At 31.6% G+C, this 18,155-nt stretch overlaps 1 protein-coding gene across 8 annotated transcripts in view; it reads left to right on the forward strand.

Annotated features, from left to right (window-relative positions):
• The window catches only part of LOC106665369 (protein SMG8), a 32,958-nt gene that overhangs the window by 10,532 nt on the left and 4,271 nt on the right, over positions 1 to 18,155 (forward strand). The window contains exons 11-25 of one of the 8 annotated variants that reach the window (XM_014391745.2): positions 1,191 to 1,244; positions 2,823 to 2,867; positions 2,969 to 3,037; positions 3,596 to 3,634; positions 6,953 to 6,994; positions 7,543 to 7,602; positions 8,013 to 8,069; positions 10,135 to 10,188; positions 12,554 to 12,657; positions 12,725 to 12,943; positions 13,278 to 13,465; positions 15,704 to 16,015; positions 16,086 to 16,201; positions 16,303 to 16,446; positions 16,551 to 16,761. In XM_014391745.2, the coding sequence (XP_014247231.1) occupies positions 1,191 to 1,244; positions 2,823 to 2,867; positions 2,969 to 3,037; positions 3,596 to 3,634; positions 6,953 to 6,994; positions 7,543 to 7,602; positions 8,013 to 8,069; positions 10,135 to 10,188; positions 12,554 to 12,657; positions 12,725 to 12,943; positions 13,278 to 13,465; positions 15,704 to 16,015; positions 16,086 to 16,201; positions 16,303 to 16,446; positions 16,551 to 16,761 (1,714 nt within the window). The remainder of the gene's footprint in view (positions 1 to 1,190; positions 1,245 to 2,822; positions 2,868 to 2,968; positions 3,038 to 3,595; positions 3,635 to 6,952; positions 6,995 to 7,542; positions 7,603 to 8,012; positions 8,070 to 10,134; positions 10,189 to 12,553; positions 12,658 to 12,724; positions 12,944 to 13,277; positions 13,466 to 15,703; positions 16,016 to 16,085; positions 16,202 to 16,302; positions 16,447 to 16,550; positions 16,762 to 18,155) is intronic. The other 7 variants (XM_014391746.2, XM_014391752.2, XM_014391748.2 and 4 more) reach the window with 7 other exon arrangements.

The raw sequence follows: 18,155 nt of genomic DNA on the forward strand, positions 1-18,155 counted from the left end.
TGCCTGTTTGACTTAAATTTGACTTAGTTAGTTATAATCCTACTAATTGTGTTTTGCCATATAGAGAACTTGTTGGACGTTTAATGTATTGATGTTAGGAACACGACCAGATTTATGTTTTGCAATTACATTCTTCAGTCAGTTTCAGCATAATTTCAGTCCAACTCAGTGGAAGCATTTGAAAAACGTTTTAAGATACTTAAAGATTCAAAAAATTGTAAATTGATTTTTCAGAAGAATAACGGCAGTGATTTTAACATGAAAGTTTTTGTCAATGCAGACTTTGGATCAGATGTAAGGGATCGTAAAAGTATCAGTGGTTTTGTCATTAAATTAAATAAAAACATAATTTCATGGAAGTCAAAGGAACAGAAGTTGTTGCTTTGTCATCTGCTGAGTCTCAATATGTTTCACTATCTATGGGTATCACTGAATGTATGTTTTTAAAACAACTCTTTGAATTTATCACTGGTCAAAATAAAATGAAGATTACTGTTTATGAGGATAATCAATCTGCAATTAAAATGGCAAACACTCGTGAAACGAAAAGGAGTAAACATATTGATGTTAAACATCATTTAATTTCAGAAAATGTCGTTGAAGTGAAATATATTCCAACAATATCAATCATCAAATTGCGATATATTATGACAAAAGCAATTCCTAAAAGTAAATTCAGTCAGTTCAAAAAGGAATTTAGTCTACTTGATTTTTAAGATTGCTATTAGAAATTTTAGAATTATGTTTATATAAATAATATTAGATTATAAGTTATAATGTATAAATTATATGTGAATTCTATGTTATATGTTATTTTTAAATTACGTTATTCAAGTTCCTTGTCATTGATTAATAATATGAAAGAAAGTGTTTACTCATTTCTAAAATTTAGGGAGGGTATTGGCAGATAAATTTAGAAAATGAATTTGGTAACACCGGTAACTCTAGTAGAGGGAAGTTGTTACTTTGTTAGTTATTCCACAGACACCTGTTTGTGCATTGCTGCTTTTATAATTAAAAGTATTGTTCACGTTACTGCTCTTTTTATTGTTCCTGACAACATCATTCTTTTATTAATATATATAAAGAAATAAATTAGTACAAAAGATAACAATGATGATATATCAATCATCAGTTTTATTATTATTTTTTAAATTTTACTATATCTACAATTTATGTTTTTTTTCCAGCATATGGCGATTTGGGTGATCCTAATGTTTATGAAATGCCTACACATTCTATCGGTATGTAGTTGTCGTAAATAATAACTTATTACTAGTCCAAATATTTATTATTGTTAGAATTAATTGTGCTCCTTCTAAGTGAGCTCTTGGTCATTGTGTGAGTATATGTAAAGAGAGAATGTGAGATGGGAGTGCCTTCCATCTCCTCTTTTCAGTGTGTGGGGATCTGTTGAAAAAGAATTTCAGGTAAAACAGAATTTTCTTAACAATATCAGTGAAGCAAAGTTTACTTAAATATTAAGAAACCTGAATGTACTGAATTAAGGACATGGTATTTTTACACTTCTTTTCTATGACAAGTGTAATGAAAAATACAATTTCTATGGGGATTTAGTAGTAGTAGTATCTATTATTTATGGGCCAATAATGGTGGTCATCACCAGCCTTATATGCTTTAAAAAAAATTTTCAACGAGATAGCCAGAAGACCTGTCTGGAGTCATGATATTAAATATTCTGACGATGCTGATATCCCTTCACCTCCTCTATCAAGACAAGTGGTCACATTTACTCTACCAGAGTACTCTATACTTAGGGCGGGGTTATAACCTCATTCACTCTAATAGATTACTTTCACTCTCTGTGTAACATACCCCCTACTTAAATGTACTTATATATTCCTTAGGGTAGTGACAGTCCCCTCATTACGTTAATAATTTACATTCACACTAACACATACTATATAAATTTTAAACTTTTATAACCCTGATGTTCTAAAACAGTGATCCAGATAATGCCATGCATAGGTTAGCAGGAAAACATACCTCATCCTGCAGGCTTTTAGTTTTCTGCATTGCAAAATATGTTCAACGTTTAATCTTTCAGTACATAATGAGCACTGATGTAGTCTCTTTCCTGCCAGCAAGTGCTCATGTGTAAGCCTAGTATAACCTATGGGTAACCTTGTAAGTTGGATCAATGCCAGTCTTTCTATGATGTAATTTAGCAGAAGCCTGTGCCCAGCGATGTTCCCATTTATCTTTTATTATTCATTAATTTATCACATTTGCTGCACGGATGCAACCTCTTTAGCCAATTTGTCTGCTTCTTCATTCCCAGCTATTCCTATGTGTTCAGAAATCCAGTCCAGCACGATATTCTTCCTATCAGCATTGACCCCTTTTAATTGTTCAAATATTTTATTTTTTAGTCGATCCACAGAGGCTTTTTCCTTAGTTATGAAACCGTACTGAGTGTATCCATGCATATTATAAAGATTTTCCTGTTCTCAATATACAAGCATTCAGTTCAGTTTATGTGGGGGGAACAACATCCCTTCAATCTGCCCCTGCGTGTATGCAGTGCAGCCCACACACCGAACTCGATTTTTGGTGGTGTGGCACTTTTCTTATATTTGACGACTCCCCCTCCCCAAATGATCCAATATGACACCCTAGCTGCTAAAACTTCCTTGTGAGGATTTAGTATTTAAAGTAAAATAGAATATAACATATGATCAGTGCAGATAAACTGTTAAAAGAAGGGATAACTCTTTTGTTGTTTAATTTCAAATAATTATTTGGTTTTAACACAATTTGAGATTTTGTTTAGAGGAAACTGATTGTACATTTTCTTCTAGATGTGTTTACTGACTTTAATCCGTGGTCTGCTGCTGGCATTCAAGGTATATAAAAAATTATGTGAACTTCATGATTTTTATATATGCAGTTTAAAAATTGATGAAATTTTTTACGACTGTAAGTATTTTCATTTTGTCATTTCAAGGTCAGCCTGGGGATCCTTATTATGAAGCATGCATGATACCGCACACAGCCCTCGAAGAATATTATTTAAGTAAGTGTTTAATACTTTAAAATTACAATGGTGTATGGCAAAACAAATTATGCATAGTGATTTCAACTGCATCTCATTAATAAAGGCATGTAATAACAAAGAAAAAAAATCAATCAGCTTGCTAAAATTGTTTTTTATGAAACTAGACCAAAGAGCTAAAATCACTTTTCACTTATTAAATAGTATGTATTACAAAATAATGATTGAGGGTCCATGAAAATAGTGATTACAAGATATATTGTTTTCATATAAGATTAAGTTAAAAATTTTCTTACCACCTTACAAAATAGAAAAACATCAATAGTAATTATTTACAACAAATACTTACCTTATAGTTTTTAAAATTATTATTATTAATTGTTTAACTAAAAAGCTACTTTTTTCAAGTAAATGCACCAAAAATGTCATAGATCTTAATAGAATTAATTTACAAATGTTAGAGGAAACTTCAGAGCTTGCAGATCTGCAGTGGTCTTGTTTCAAACCTGATTCTTTTTTTTTCTGCCTACTGAACTTTTGATTACTAAAATACTAAAAGCTGTGTTATTTTTTTTATAGCCAATACTTTTACTTCTACTGAACTAACTCAGGAATTATGTAAGTACTTTTCTCGTAACTGCCTGGTCCTTTTCAATGCTACATTTTACACATTATTAACTGTAATCTAGAAAGATTATGCTTCCTTTTGAAACAACACTTTTAAACCAGTTAACAAGAAAATATGATGCGGCATTTCATTTGTTATTGTTTGAATACCGTTAATTAACATTTCTGTTTATATAGGAGGATTAGGTGTTTACGTAATACCAAGAGAATAATGTGTCAGTATTTAAAGAAAAAGTTGATTGAACAGATCCTTGTAAATTATAAAATATTTTCTTTTCCATGGCATCAAAACCCATAATTTGTACTCACTTATTCTATGAATTTTAACTTGGCCCTAATGCGGCCGAGGAAGCTCATAAAATTTGCACTGCGTTCGGTGATGAAACAATAAGTGGGCGCACTGCCCAAAACTTGTTCAAAGAGGTTGGCTCTGGGAATGAGAGAATTAAAGTTGAACCACGGTCAAGTATACTTTCTGGTGGGTGAGTCAGGAGCATTTGGTGACAGCCAATTGTATGATCTGCTGGTGTTATTGCACATGATCCATTTTGTATAAATGTTTCGCAGATTTTTAGATGCTGAAATTTCTTACTGTCAGTCAATTTATGAGGAACCTATTTGCTCAGCTTCTACATACAATTCTATGTAGCTAGAGCAAATGGTTTCATTGCTTATGTTGAACACTGGTGAGCTCCTGACATGTTTCATGTAAATCAAGATCGTTAGCTTCCCTCAATTCGTCGTCATTCAAGACAGGTCTACCAGACCATGGTTCATCTTCAACCCCTTCATTCCCAGAAGCAAACTTTTTGAACCACTTTTTGGCAGTGTGGTCACTTATTGATTCATCACTGAAAGCTATGTAAATTTCATGAGCTGCCTCGGATGCCCTAGTACCGAACTTAAATTCATACAATAAGCATGACTTATGGTTTTTGAAGACACGAGAAAGAAAAAGTTTTATTATTACAGTGAGACACTTTTTATTGATGAATTGATGCATTTTCCCCTTGGAATTACGTGATGTACTACCTAATGTAAATAAAAATGTTGATTGACGGTATTAAAACAATAACAAATGAAAAACTGCATAAACTTTTCTGGTTACCTGGTACAGTAAGGTCATTAATAACTAACATCCATCTTCTCTTTCATTTTTGTATAGGAGATTTATTTTATTATTATTATTATTAATAATAAGTTAACATTAAATTTGGCAGGTTAATATCTATATTGTTCCCTATAAAATTAAAAAAATATAACATAATTATGTTTTGTAAGAATTCTGACTTTTCAGTAAATCACTTGTGTCTATTATTAACACTTAATCATATAAAACTCAATGAAAGAGTCTAAGTATTTTTTAAATGTTGCAACTTAATGAGCAGTTCAATTAAAAAAAAAAAAAAAAAAATTGAACTAAAATAATCAGTAATGACTAAAGACTGAATTTTCGTGCAGTAAAAACTTACAAAACGTACAGTAAAAACCTAAAATCATGCAAAAAAGGGTAATAAAGGGGGTAATAATCTTAAACATTGTTTATGATGTGTGTTTGTTTATTTTATGATTAAATGATTATACTCATTTTTTAAGATCAATATGTACAAAAATAAAATTAAAATTAAAGTAATGGGTAATATATAGCATAAACCCCCAAAAAATTGATAATATACAAGTAAATAACCAATAAAGTAAATTTTAAAGTTTATAAACTATGTATAAAAGAACAGATATTCTATAAACAACATTTAGCTTTAAACAGTAAAAAAATAATAACAGTAAAGTACAACAAATTAACTTTTTTATTGTAATATAATATACAGAGCACTGTCAAATATGTGGCCATTAGAGGATCTGACTCCTAGAAGTGTGTGTGTGTGTGTGTGTGTGTGTGTGTGTGTGCCCCACATGTAGAAAAAGGCTCGATGTATCCCACCTAATTGAAGGGTGCAATCCCTTGGCTTTATATAGAGAGCACGAGATATGAGAATTATGCTTGAGTCCCCTTTGCCGATTTTTGGAGGAAACAGGATTGTTTTATTTTATACTGTGCTGATATTGCTGACCCTAATGTTTGTTGAGAATAAATGTATTTATTAGTGTGAATGTGTACAGTGAGATGGCAGAATATCAAGTACTCCACCTCCCTAACTGAGTGAATGGTATGTAAATAAGAATTGAATTTAAGAGTGAGTGAGAGTATGAATGGGTTTTCATTACTGATTGTGTTGGTGGCTGAAATGACCTACCTGTAGATAGCCCTGGAGTCCAACCTCAACGGCTGGACGTATAAGACCAAGGTCTGTCCCCACACCCATGTTGGATGATTCTTGAGGCCTGCTGGTAAGTATTGTAAATTACAAAACCTGGAATTAATTATTGGTGGATTGCAAGAGGTTCAACTCTGTATGCCAGTCTTTGGTTCCAGGTAGCCCTGCAGTCATCATTTTTGAACTTAGAATTTTTTTAACATGGTTTTGCTTTGCTCCCAATTTGAAGTAAGACATAAATGAAAAGTGAGAAATATGCAAGTGTTGGAACAAAGCAGATCATTGGATCTCAAACATACAACAATTTTTTGAAAACTTCAAAGCTTATTATAAAAAAGATTTTACCCTCAATTGATTTACTCAATACTGTTAACCTATAAAAATTATGTATTTCCACATTGTTTTGATGTATTAAAACAAATGAAATAATAACATAAAAAAATTGGGAAAAATGCAAATTTGTGCAGCAAACCATAAAAACGTAATTTCGTGCAAACTATGATGCGAATTTCTGTTTATTTTTTTATTTTTATTCTGTTTTGGTTTCATTGAAATCAGAGTTAGCAATAGATGCAATTACACGAGAATTTGGTCTTTAGTAGTGACTAAAAACAAATTAAATTTAAATAAAACTTTCTTTAAAAGATAATTCTAGTTTTCTTGTTCAACCAGCAGTAATTAGGTTATTGTGAAAGTGCAATATGAGCATGACATTGTCTTTCACTTATTGATTAATCTTATTTTTATTTAGTATCTGCTATGAGAATATAAGTTAAATGAAAGCTTGATAAATAGTGCGCTTGATTTATAAAAAAAAGTGCTTGTAAATATTAAATTTTCTTTTAAACAATCTATTTTATATAATCTACTTTTCTGTGCTTAACTGTCACTTTTTTTAAATTTACAAATTTAAATTTCAAAGAACTATTAATTTAGTTTCTTAAAAAATGCAACAAGCATTGCAATAACAATAACTTATTTTTTGTTATAACTTAGTCTAGGTTTTATATTACAAAATTTGTTATTTTTGTTTTAGGGCAATACCCACCTGAAGAACAACAGCAGTTTGTAAATGAAGGTATTTTCAATTGATATTAACTCGTTTTATTAAAATAATGGGTTTTAATTATTATCTCTTAATAATTTCTCTTGAATAAATTAGTTATGCTTTCTGTTTATTTTTATAGCATGGTCCAATAAACTTTCTCACTTTGTAACGAATAATTGTCATATATTAATATAATTTATTTGAGTGATGTTTTTCCTTTGGTTTCTTTAACTTCTAACAGATGTTCTGGATATATCTGTAAAAATATAATTGCCCAAAATATAATTCGGTGTTTTTATTGTATACATTTTCAAAAATTAAACATTTATTTTAAAAAAATTACCGGAGCATTACAATCTATAGTGAGCTAGGTTAATATTTTATTTTGGCTCTCTTCAAGAGTTGATTCAATTATATTGAATTAATTTGTTTAGTAGGTTTTACTTTGGCATTATTAACAATTCATTAGGAATAGTAAGGTATCTAAAAGGGTTTTTATTTTATTACAATCTGAAATTTGAAAGAAAAGAAGAACACTTGAAATGTTTGATAATATGCACACAGTAATTTTTTTTTAGGACTAGGTTGCATTATTACTGGACTTCCAGAGCCCCCTATACAATATTGTTTAAATGATGGTAAGTTCAGTTAACTTTCTCTAGCATAAAAAATATAAAAATTTTTTTGAAAAATTACAGTCATAAAATAATCACAACTTTGAACAGAACTATGTATACAATTTTACCAATTTCAGGACTTTAATGTGTGCTTTTATTAACAAGCGCTTTTCCTGTATTTAAAAAATATCCCAATTTACTTCATTGGGATGCTTGAACATAAACGCAATGTCGTTTATGTCGCATGTCATTGAACATAAAATTTTCTGATATTAAAATATATAATAAAATAATTTGAAATTACTGTCTAAAATATTTATTACACAATAACTCTATAACAAAAATAATAATTGGAGCTTTTAATTGTATGTTTTAACATTCCTATTTATTAAAAAAAAAAAAAAACCCTCATAATTGTCTTGCTTTTTCAGGTCGCCCATTATCCGAATGTAGTATTCCATCTTCTTCGACTTCTTCGTCATGTTCTGGTGTGTATATATTTATATATTTTATTGATTATTCAGGATTAAGATATATGTTATATATTGACAATAATAAACTTAACCTCCTTGATGCACCATCATATTTTACTGCTTTTCGATAACAATGCAATAAAACACTTGATTAAAAGAATATAGCAGTGTTTGTGGGCCAGATCAGCTGAGAAGGTCTTGTGTATCAAGAGCACTGTTGATAGGTGTCCCTCGGAAGGCCTGACTTGTAGAAGAAGAGTAATCGTCATGCGATAAGGATAGGCTATGCGAGGTTGGCTCACAGACACTTATTTTTGGGCCAATGTATTTGTATACATGCAGGGAAATTGAAGGGTGCATTCCCTTGGCTCTATATAGAGAGTAATTGATGTTGTTTTGGGTTGTTCTGATTTCTGTAGTAAACAGGGCTGTTTTATTGTATATTGTGCTGTTACTGCTGGGTCCCCAAGTGTGTGTTGAGAATAAATGTATTTATTAGCGTGGAAGTGTAGAGTGAGAGGGTAGATGGCAGAATATCAAGTAATCCACTCCCTAACTGAATGAATGGTGTGCAAATGAAAAAGAATGTATTTTATTGGGAGTAAGAGTGTGATTGGTTTGGATCTAAACAATGCATCGAGTGTTGAATTGACCTAGTGGTTGACAGTACCTGGAGTCCAACCTCGATGGATGGATGGATAAGACTGAGGTCTCATCCCAGACTGCCAACACCCAGGGCAGGTGATTCGAGAAGGCCCTGCCCGTTATTCATTGTAAATTACAAAAGCTGAAATTGCCAGTGGACTGCGGGAAGTGATAGATTCAACTCATTACACGCGCAAATTTGACCGTATATAAATCAATAATCAGTACTTTATTTATCACAATTAAAATAAACATAAAGTACAAGATTCATGCAGCATGGAACACTTCATCTGCCATTCATGTGCTATTATTACCAACTATATTTTTCTGTGTATAGTCTGATCAATATCCTTTGGACATGTCATTATACATTGAACCTTTAATTTGGTTGTTACCATTCATTTTGTTTTGCTTATCCTTGCTGGGTGAATGTGTCAGACACATTTCACCATCTACACTGTTGGGTCTAGGTGATTTTTGTGAAGTCAAGTCTCCTTCTCCAGTGCATGTGTTGGCATTATTTTTATCAATCTTTGGTGGCTTAAGGTTTTTTTCTTGCTTCAAATTTGAATTTTGGGAGTTCTCATTCCTATCCTATTGTCAGTTGAAATGGATAACACAAAAGACCAACCCTCTCTGTATATACAAAACAGTTCTGTGACTGACTGACAGACAATGCACTGATCAAATCCAAGGGTGAAATTTCGGCAGTGCATTCTTATAGCCGCTAAGAAAGGATTTTTGAAAATTCCATCTCTAAAGGAAACAAATGGACAATTTTTTACCATGTATAAACTAAAGTTAACTGAAGAAGAGAAACATTTGAGAAACAAGACATTATATTAGAAACCATAGAAGCACTCTGCATCACATTAGAAAGGTACATTAAAACAGAGAGTCCTGCGTGGATGAAGTCGCGGATAAAAGCATGTGTAAAATTATATGTCTATATCAAATAGCATCTATCTTGTTTATAAATGTACTCTTTGTACAAAAGATGAGCAAAAATGCCATGTTTTCTATGATAAGACATCCATCCGTTGAGTGTACATTGTGTTCATGAGCGTACTGATATCTGACGACTTGAGTTACTACAGCCCTGCAGAAGGTCCATGAAGTGAAAAAATGCTTTTGTGCAATAGTCGATCAGTTCAACAAGCAAATATTTTATTTAGTATAATTTTTTTCTGTGGTATATAATCATATTTATTAAAAGACACTTTTCCAAAATCAGACTAAATATTCAATTTATTATATGCATACAATTTTTCAAAATGAATGAGATTCGAACCCACAATCTTTGCATAAATAATTCAATGTTCTCCCACTTAAGTTACTGTGACTTCACTCACCCATACCAAACTTCTCATTTCGATTTTCTGTGGTTTCTAGTTTTTTTAATCTATTCTAATTTTTATCATTTTATTTTATTTAGTATCATTTGCTAGCTTTGAAGAGACACTGCATCATGGAAAAAACTACAAATCAGGTAAATTTATATGCAAATAAAATGTGCAAATTTTCCATTTATGACTTCAAGCTTGTACATTGTATGCTTGTACATTTTAGAAGGTTTTTATGATTTTATAAATTATTTATAATTTAATTAATAATTAAATTGATTGAATTTCAAATTTGCCTAACGTACTGTTGATATTTTGATTGAGGTGATGAACCTAATACTTGATCGTCTATGATCATCCATCTATGCACATAGACATGATAATAAGCACCTATCAGCCTGTTGTTCTTGATTTTGTCTGGCGGACGCATTTTGACATTTTGCCACCTTTTGTGGCTGGTCAATCATATCCCTTTGTAAATAAGTAAAATGTGAAAGATTTGTGTAATATTGGTTCTGGAGAGTTATTGTGAAATTAGGTCTGTATTGTTTTGATGTTTATAACAGCTGGCTATGATGCCCCTTTCACCCCTTTATATGTTACAATACAACAGCATAAGTGACAAAATACTACCCAGTTCTGTATTTAAATCTCAGAGGTAATGTGAATTATGAATGCAAATTACTTCCAAAAGGATTTTTTCAATGAAAAAACACCGGAATCCTATGACAAAATGCTAATTAAAAAAGTCTTTCTGAGTTCCCAGTGTTAATAATAGAAATAATTATCAATTCAATGTTCAATTCTTTAAAAGAAATTATGCTATATTATTCTATTCCCGGAACCCTCCAATTAATAAATCAACTTCACCCTCACATATATATTCTTAAGATGTCAAGGTACCAATTCAAAACTAAAATTATTCAAATCTTACAAAAGTCAAATCTGAACTTTTTCTATTCATTAATCTAGCCTTTAAACAATTATTGTCTATTTAAATGCATAATTTCAAGAACGATATCATTTTTTAATGATTATATTTTTGTTATATTTTCATTTAAAAAGTTTATCTTGATCTATAAATGTTTAGCTGTCATAATTGACCATAATAATTATTTCAATTAATTATTCTTTTTATCTAAGGTCTTGGTTGAGATGAAAAGAATAATTAATTGAAATGGTTTATCTTAATGTTTTCATTCTCACTTGCTGATTATATATTTTATAGTTTTTGTAGAGTATGTTTCTACTTGACATCAATTATTTAGTGTTATGACACATATTTTTCTAACAAGGATAAAAAATTCCTATTTTTTAAGTAAATAACAAATATCAGTGAGAATTGGTAGACCAGTTTAGCAAAATTTAAATTAAATTCTTATAGCGGTATGTATTATTTATGCAACGGCAAACATCAAGTGGTCATCGCCGGCCCTCTTTTCTTTAAACAACTTTTTTTTTCACATATCTTTGTCATTGACTCTCTTATATTTTGTCTCCTGTTTTCTTGACTTGCTAACCCCTTGGAAGTACCTTAGGTTGTCAAATTACTATTAAAAGAACAAGAAAACACTAACACATACAGATTTTTTCATGCTTTCCACCTCCACCCGGAAACACCGCTAGTGACGGGAGCCCTGCCCTCTGGCTGAAACACTAGAGGAACCCCTGAAATTCCCCAGTGAAGACTGTGAACGCCCATGCAAACACACTACGGCTCCGCAGCAAGATAACCAGAAGCATCCATCTGGAGTCATGGCAGTGAATATTCCGATGACACTGATATCTTTTCACCATTCTTAACAAGTCTGGTCACATTTACTTTCCCAAAGTACTAGATATTCCTTGGGGTGGAAGATAATTCCATCATTCATGATAATTAATTACTTTCAATCTCCAGACAACACACTCTTACCCCAGACTATCGGATATTCCTTGGGTGGGGTAAAAAAACACCATTCATGCTAATAAATACTTTCACTCTCCAGCAAACAATGCACAACGCATAAACACATACTATTTAATTTTAAAAACTCTCCCTGATGTACTGAAAGAGAGATCTGTGCCAGCTGCCTTAATGCACAGGTCAGCAGGAACTCGATAATTCATCCTGCAAGCTACTAGTTTTCTGTTTGTAAAATATCTCAACACTTAATGTTTTGGTACATAATGGGCACTTATGCGGTCACTTTTCTGCCAGCAAGTGCCAATGTGCAAGTCTAGTATGACCTATGCATGACCTCGTAAGTATGGCCTTTATGCTTCTCAACTGGCCACTGTGGATCAGGGACCAATGCCTGACATAATTTGGCAAAATTCAGTGCCCAATGATTTTTAGTATGAAGGATATAGCATTTAGTTCTGCACTGTACACATTCTTATAAACATTTTTTGCAGATAGATTCAGAAAATTTTTTTTTTTTAATTTTAACTGTCAATTGTTTAATTTATTGTATAATTGTTAATTTCCAAATTTCTATTATTTTTTCCATATATTTTTTCCTACTCTAGGCCATAGATTTAAAACATTCTTGCAAAAACATATACGTAAAGCTCACAATGATGGTTTTTATGACAATATGGGGAAATATATCAATGTCAAGCCATTTTTTATGGTAAGTCTTTATTTTTTAATTTACTGCTTTTTTCCATATACTTAAATTAAAAGAAAAACCATTTTAGAGACCAAGTTTGAAATATTGGTTAGAAATTGCAAGTGGTTTGTCTCGTTACTCCATGCTTGGGGTGAAACAGACTGAAGCCACAAATGAAATGAAATCCCTATTGGGCACGGAGCTGCAGTTCAGCTCAGCGCGATGCAAAAAAATCATTCCATTAGCAGTGTCACGTTATCAAGAGAATTTACCTCCTCACTACAATCGTGCAATTCATGAAAAACAGGTATTTTTTTTAGGATTTTATCACATTTTTAAGAAGTGGAAGTTAAACTATACTTTCATAATACGTGTGCTAATATTTTATCATATATGTAGCTCTTTGCAAATGCATTGTTTAACTAGCAACAATTACTACTTCAATAATCAGCATGAGAATTCACTTCTCTTTATTTCATAAGTTTCTATTTATTATTTTTTTTACAGTACAACATTTACGATTACAACATTGCTTGTAAAAGTTATAACTACAAAAGTTTAGGGTTACATTTCTATTCTTATTGAAAAAATAGTATAGATTCAATTAATCTCCCGACTCTCATGTTTTAAATCTTTTTTAGGTGAAGAAAGCAATTATTGTATTTACACATCATGCAAGAGGGCCAGAACAAGACAAATACATCACCGAACTTAAGATCCAGTGTGATAACCTTTGGAAATCAGGAAGACAAACATGTGAAATGCAAAGTTTGTCAAAAAACACTTGTACTTGGCCAGCTCATCAATGCCTTAATAAGGAATTTGATAAGTAATATTTTTAAAAAATTTTACTGCTAAGAGAATTAAATTGACTTATTAATTTATTATCATAATTTACACATTCTTCCAGTATGCATTTTTGAAAAATTTGATGTAAAGTTCTCTTTTTACAATTTTAATTAAAATATTTCAATATACTAAATAATAAAGTAAATAATAAGTAAATGATAATAAGTAAATCAATACTTTTTATTTTAAAATTTAATTTTTGATATCTAGTTAGCATATAAACTCAAATGTGGGACCGCAGTAGCCATTTTTTGCACCTGGCTTTTTTTTAAATATATTTTTGTCTATTTTCTTATGAACCAAAAAGTTTTATCTAACTCTCCAGGATAACGGGGCAAGGATAGGGACTTTTTAATTTTTCATTACCCCCTGTCCCTCTAATTTCACATGAGGACAATTCATTTTCTGTTGTTTTGGTAAGCTTAATTTCCCCCTTTTATTTAATTTAATATGTTTCAACTGCCAAATATTGTAAGTTTTGTTATTCAATGGGGGGAGGGGGAAGCAAAGCCCCGGATTAAAATTTATTTCTTCTTCTTTACCCAAAAAATATGTAATATGTATAAATTTGTATCCCAATTCCATCATCCCCGTCTACGCAGACAACCCACTAATTCCAAACTTATCCAAGCTACCTCTAATATCCAGCTTATGAGCTTATTGAAGACTGGTGCAAAAAATGGAAGACAAGGCTGAATGAAGAATTTTTATTTTTTGTTTTTGTCTAGTTTCTCAGGAGCCAAAAATATTTGATCTAACTCTCCAGGATAACTTGATACGGATGGGAACTTTTCTTCGTTAAAAAACTATTCAATAAATAAAGAAACAGGTGATTTGTTGAAAAAGTTGGAGAAGATTACGTTTATCCGAAAAAGAAAAGGGTTCAGAAAAAGTTTTTTGTCAATAACTTGAGAATGGTAGTTACAAATTAAAAACAGCACTATTGAACTCAGCATCAAAAAAAACATTTCAGAAAATATGCAATGATGAGTATCTCGGGTATTTTTAAGTTTAATAAAAAATAACTTTGTTTTTACATTTTTATTTTATGTGTAGAGATTAGTGACCGTTAATCGATAGTTATTCAGATATCGTGAGATGCGGTCGGGTGATTGTGGTTTTTATTTTATCTTGAGGTGGGACCAAACGATCTTAAAAATGTTTTTATTAAAACTTGAATAAAATTTAAAAACCACATAAAATAAATGACAAAATAACTCTAATACTGAGTATGGGCTCCACCTTTCTCTAGTTTAGTTAGGTTCGATTTGGAAGGTTGTGGAGGCGAAGAATATCTTGAGAAAATTTCTTTCTTCCCATTCTTCTTGGTTCATGGGTTTCATCTCTTCTGTATTCCGGAACTGGTAGCAGCCCTGACAAGATGTCCCCAGACATTTTCACTTATATTAAAAAATGGAGACCGAGCTGGCCATTTCAAAACTTTTTACCTGAAAATGTCATTTATGTTGAAAAAACTTAATTAAAACACACAATTTTAATGTTTAGGCAAAATAATAGGGTGGTCTGTCCAATCATTTTGTCCCACCACAAAGTCAATATTTATGATTATTTCCAGGGATTAAAATTTTACTGTCAATTAAGTAGCAAGATTCATTAAAAATTTACCTGAAAATGTCATTTATGTTTAAAAAACCTTAATGACAATACACAATTTTAATGTATAGTATGCAAAATACTAGGGTGGGATATCTTTTTGTCCCAGAGCTTTTTTTATGGGGGTATTTCAACTAACAGGTTATATTAACCATTGTGGTGCTGGTGTTTTTGAAAAAAAAAAAAAAGCTCATTTATAAGTATGTCAGGTTCGAATGCAGGAAGACTTTTACCTCACAGTCATGAGCACGTGTCAATGCAGGGGTCTGATAGTACTGGGTAGTATATTAATCAATCAAAAAAGAAAATAAATTTGCTCTTTTTATAGGGGCATTAAACCCACTTTCAATCCAAACTTTTCCGAGAAATTAGACAAACATAAAAATTTATGTAACATGGTTTTTCAGAAAAATGCCCCAATAAAAAAATGTAGGGGGAACATAAGTTAATCTCAACCTGTATACATTATATTAGTTAGTGTTTGTTTGATTGTGAAGTTGATGTAATTTATTATAAATTATTGAATGACTCAAGTAGAAAGTTTGAAAACTGCAACCATTTATTGTTTCCTTTCTCTTGCTTTGATAACTTATTCACGTTTCAGAATACTTCATAGAGAACTTCAAATTTTGTCTATTAATTCAGGCATGTCCTTCGAAAAGAACCCTCTCAAGATCTTGACGCGTTTTAGGAAGATAAATATTAATAAACTTATTTTAAGGGAAAGTGAACATTGGAGTGGAATACAATACATTTCAAGTTGTAACTGTGGCGTTAAACAGGGTAACCGTCCAGATCCTTTTACATTGAAAGCTGCTAATTATTCCTTTTATCGTGATATTGGTAAAGAATGTGGTTGCATTCACTTAGATCACATAAATTTTCCTGTTTTTCAGCCAAGCATTCACGACTACAAGTAATTTTCCCTTTAATTAATTACATTTCATTTCCTTCGATTTATTGAAATTGAAAATGTGTTTTTACAGAGCTGCCGATGTGAATGCTTATGGCTATAACCAGGAAAATTCAAGCAGCAGCATCAATACATTGGCAAACTTATATCACGAATCAGTACAAGCAAGCTTCAGTGTTGAAAATATAAGTAAGTAACAACTGTAATCATTTTTAAAAAGGGGAGGAAATGCTAATGATTCAATCCGATTAATGCCTGTATAACGTTAATATTTTTCTATATCACAATAGAAAACGTTGCGGCGTTTTGTGCAGGTAAACTGTGGACACCTGATCATTTGATATTGACATTACATGAAGGCACACCAACCACACCTCCACTCTCTGATCAGTCAGGGAATTTAGTGTTGGACTATTTCAGTCCTCAAAGCCAAGGTATGTAAATATAATACACCATAAAGAAATTGGAAGTTAACAGCATTCTACTTTCAAATTGGGTTTTGGTTTTTTTATTGCTCTAATTGAGTTTGGCATTTCAGATAAACACCTTGTTAGACAAGCTTCTACTACTGAATATTTACCCGGTATGTTACATTTTGAATCCCCTCATGGACTTCTACCACAGTTTCCTTCGTGGTCACTTTTATGCCGTGGGCCGTCGAGTCTATACTCCCACAATCTTGGCCTTCATGACCAACCAGGATTTATTCTTGGTTCATCGTTTCTTCTTCCATGGGACGTCACTATAAAGTGAGCGAATTTATTTTATTTTTTGATTGATCAAACTACCAAGTACTATATAATAGAATACTTTTGAAATAGAGATGATTTACATAGGGAGTGAGCTTAATACAGCTTAATAATTTGAATTTTTGAGCTAATTATAAATCATGACTGTAGGCTCTTATTAAATAACACTCACACTGCCCTAGCGGGTATTTTTTTTAGACTCAATATTTTTTATATGAAAAGCTACAATAATAAGGATTTTTGTTTTATAATGTTTATTTAGTGTGTACATAGGTGACAAAAATTTTCATGTACATGCTGACATTTTATTTATATTATATAATTTTAAAATATAAAATATATATTATAAAAAATAAAGATAAAATAAGATAACATTTTATTAACATTATTTTATTTCCTAACTATAACGTTATGAATCTTTAAGGGGACTGTGGTAGCCAAGTGGTTAACGTGATATATTCTTGGCTCATAGAACGTGTTTTGGTTGCCACTGAATATTTGCCACATACTTAATATTGCTTAATTGCTTGCATTTATCACATCCATCTATCACATTGACCATCAAGAAAAATATTTTGTTCTTCTTCCTGCCTTCGAAACTCTTTCAAAATATCATCTGCACAAGTAAAAACACAGCATTGAACGGGATTGAAAAACAGCTTGCTGTATGCATTCGTCACCCCACAAGGTGAAGTCAGACTCTGGCAGGTGAACATCATTGATTCATTCACACGCCAGACGCAGCAGCTGGAATTTGCAGACATTCCCACACAAAATTCAGTCGCCAAGGTGAAAAAAAGTATTTGTCTGCTGAAATTGTCGAGGTTTTCAAAGACCTCTCATCAGAGCTTGCAGCTGTAAAGCTTGGGATTGCAAACATTCATAAGGATGAGGAGTTTGGATTCAGTCAGGTTGATGGTTAGATAGCCATGGTCCACAAGAATTCATAAATTTGAAATCACCAATGCCCAGAAGGAGACGACAGTCCAGATTGCACTAGTCCTAGCTTGCTGGTCCGCTAGAAAGTGCGAGTTTTGCTAACTTTCACACAGAAACTGAATATAAGCTGAAAAATGAAAGCGTTGGGGTAAACAGAAAAATCAGGACAATAGACAAAAGGTAATCCAGGGTGCAAGTAGTAGAGCTAAGCATTTTTCCTACCTGAGTGAGTAAAGTGCTAATAATAATTGTACTTGAAAACAAACAAAAAATTTGTAGTGGAAAAAAATTATTACGACCATGATCCAAACCTAAATAGATCCAGGCATCTTTTTGTCTACAAAATGAATAATATGAATTTTTATTCAAAATCTTCAAAGAAAATTTCTATATATTCAGGAAAGACCATGTAGATAGACAACACAAGACCAAAAAAAAACCTTGTGCCTTGAAAG

This window comes from Cimex lectularius, unplaced genomic scaffold, assembly GCF_000648675.2.
Source record: "Cimex lectularius strain Harlan isolate CLEC.00 unplaced genomic scaffold, Clec_2.1 scaffold158, whole genome shotgun sequence".
Taxonomy (NCBI): Eukaryota; Metazoa; Arthropoda; class Insecta; order Hemiptera; family Cimicidae; genus Cimex; species Cimex lectularius.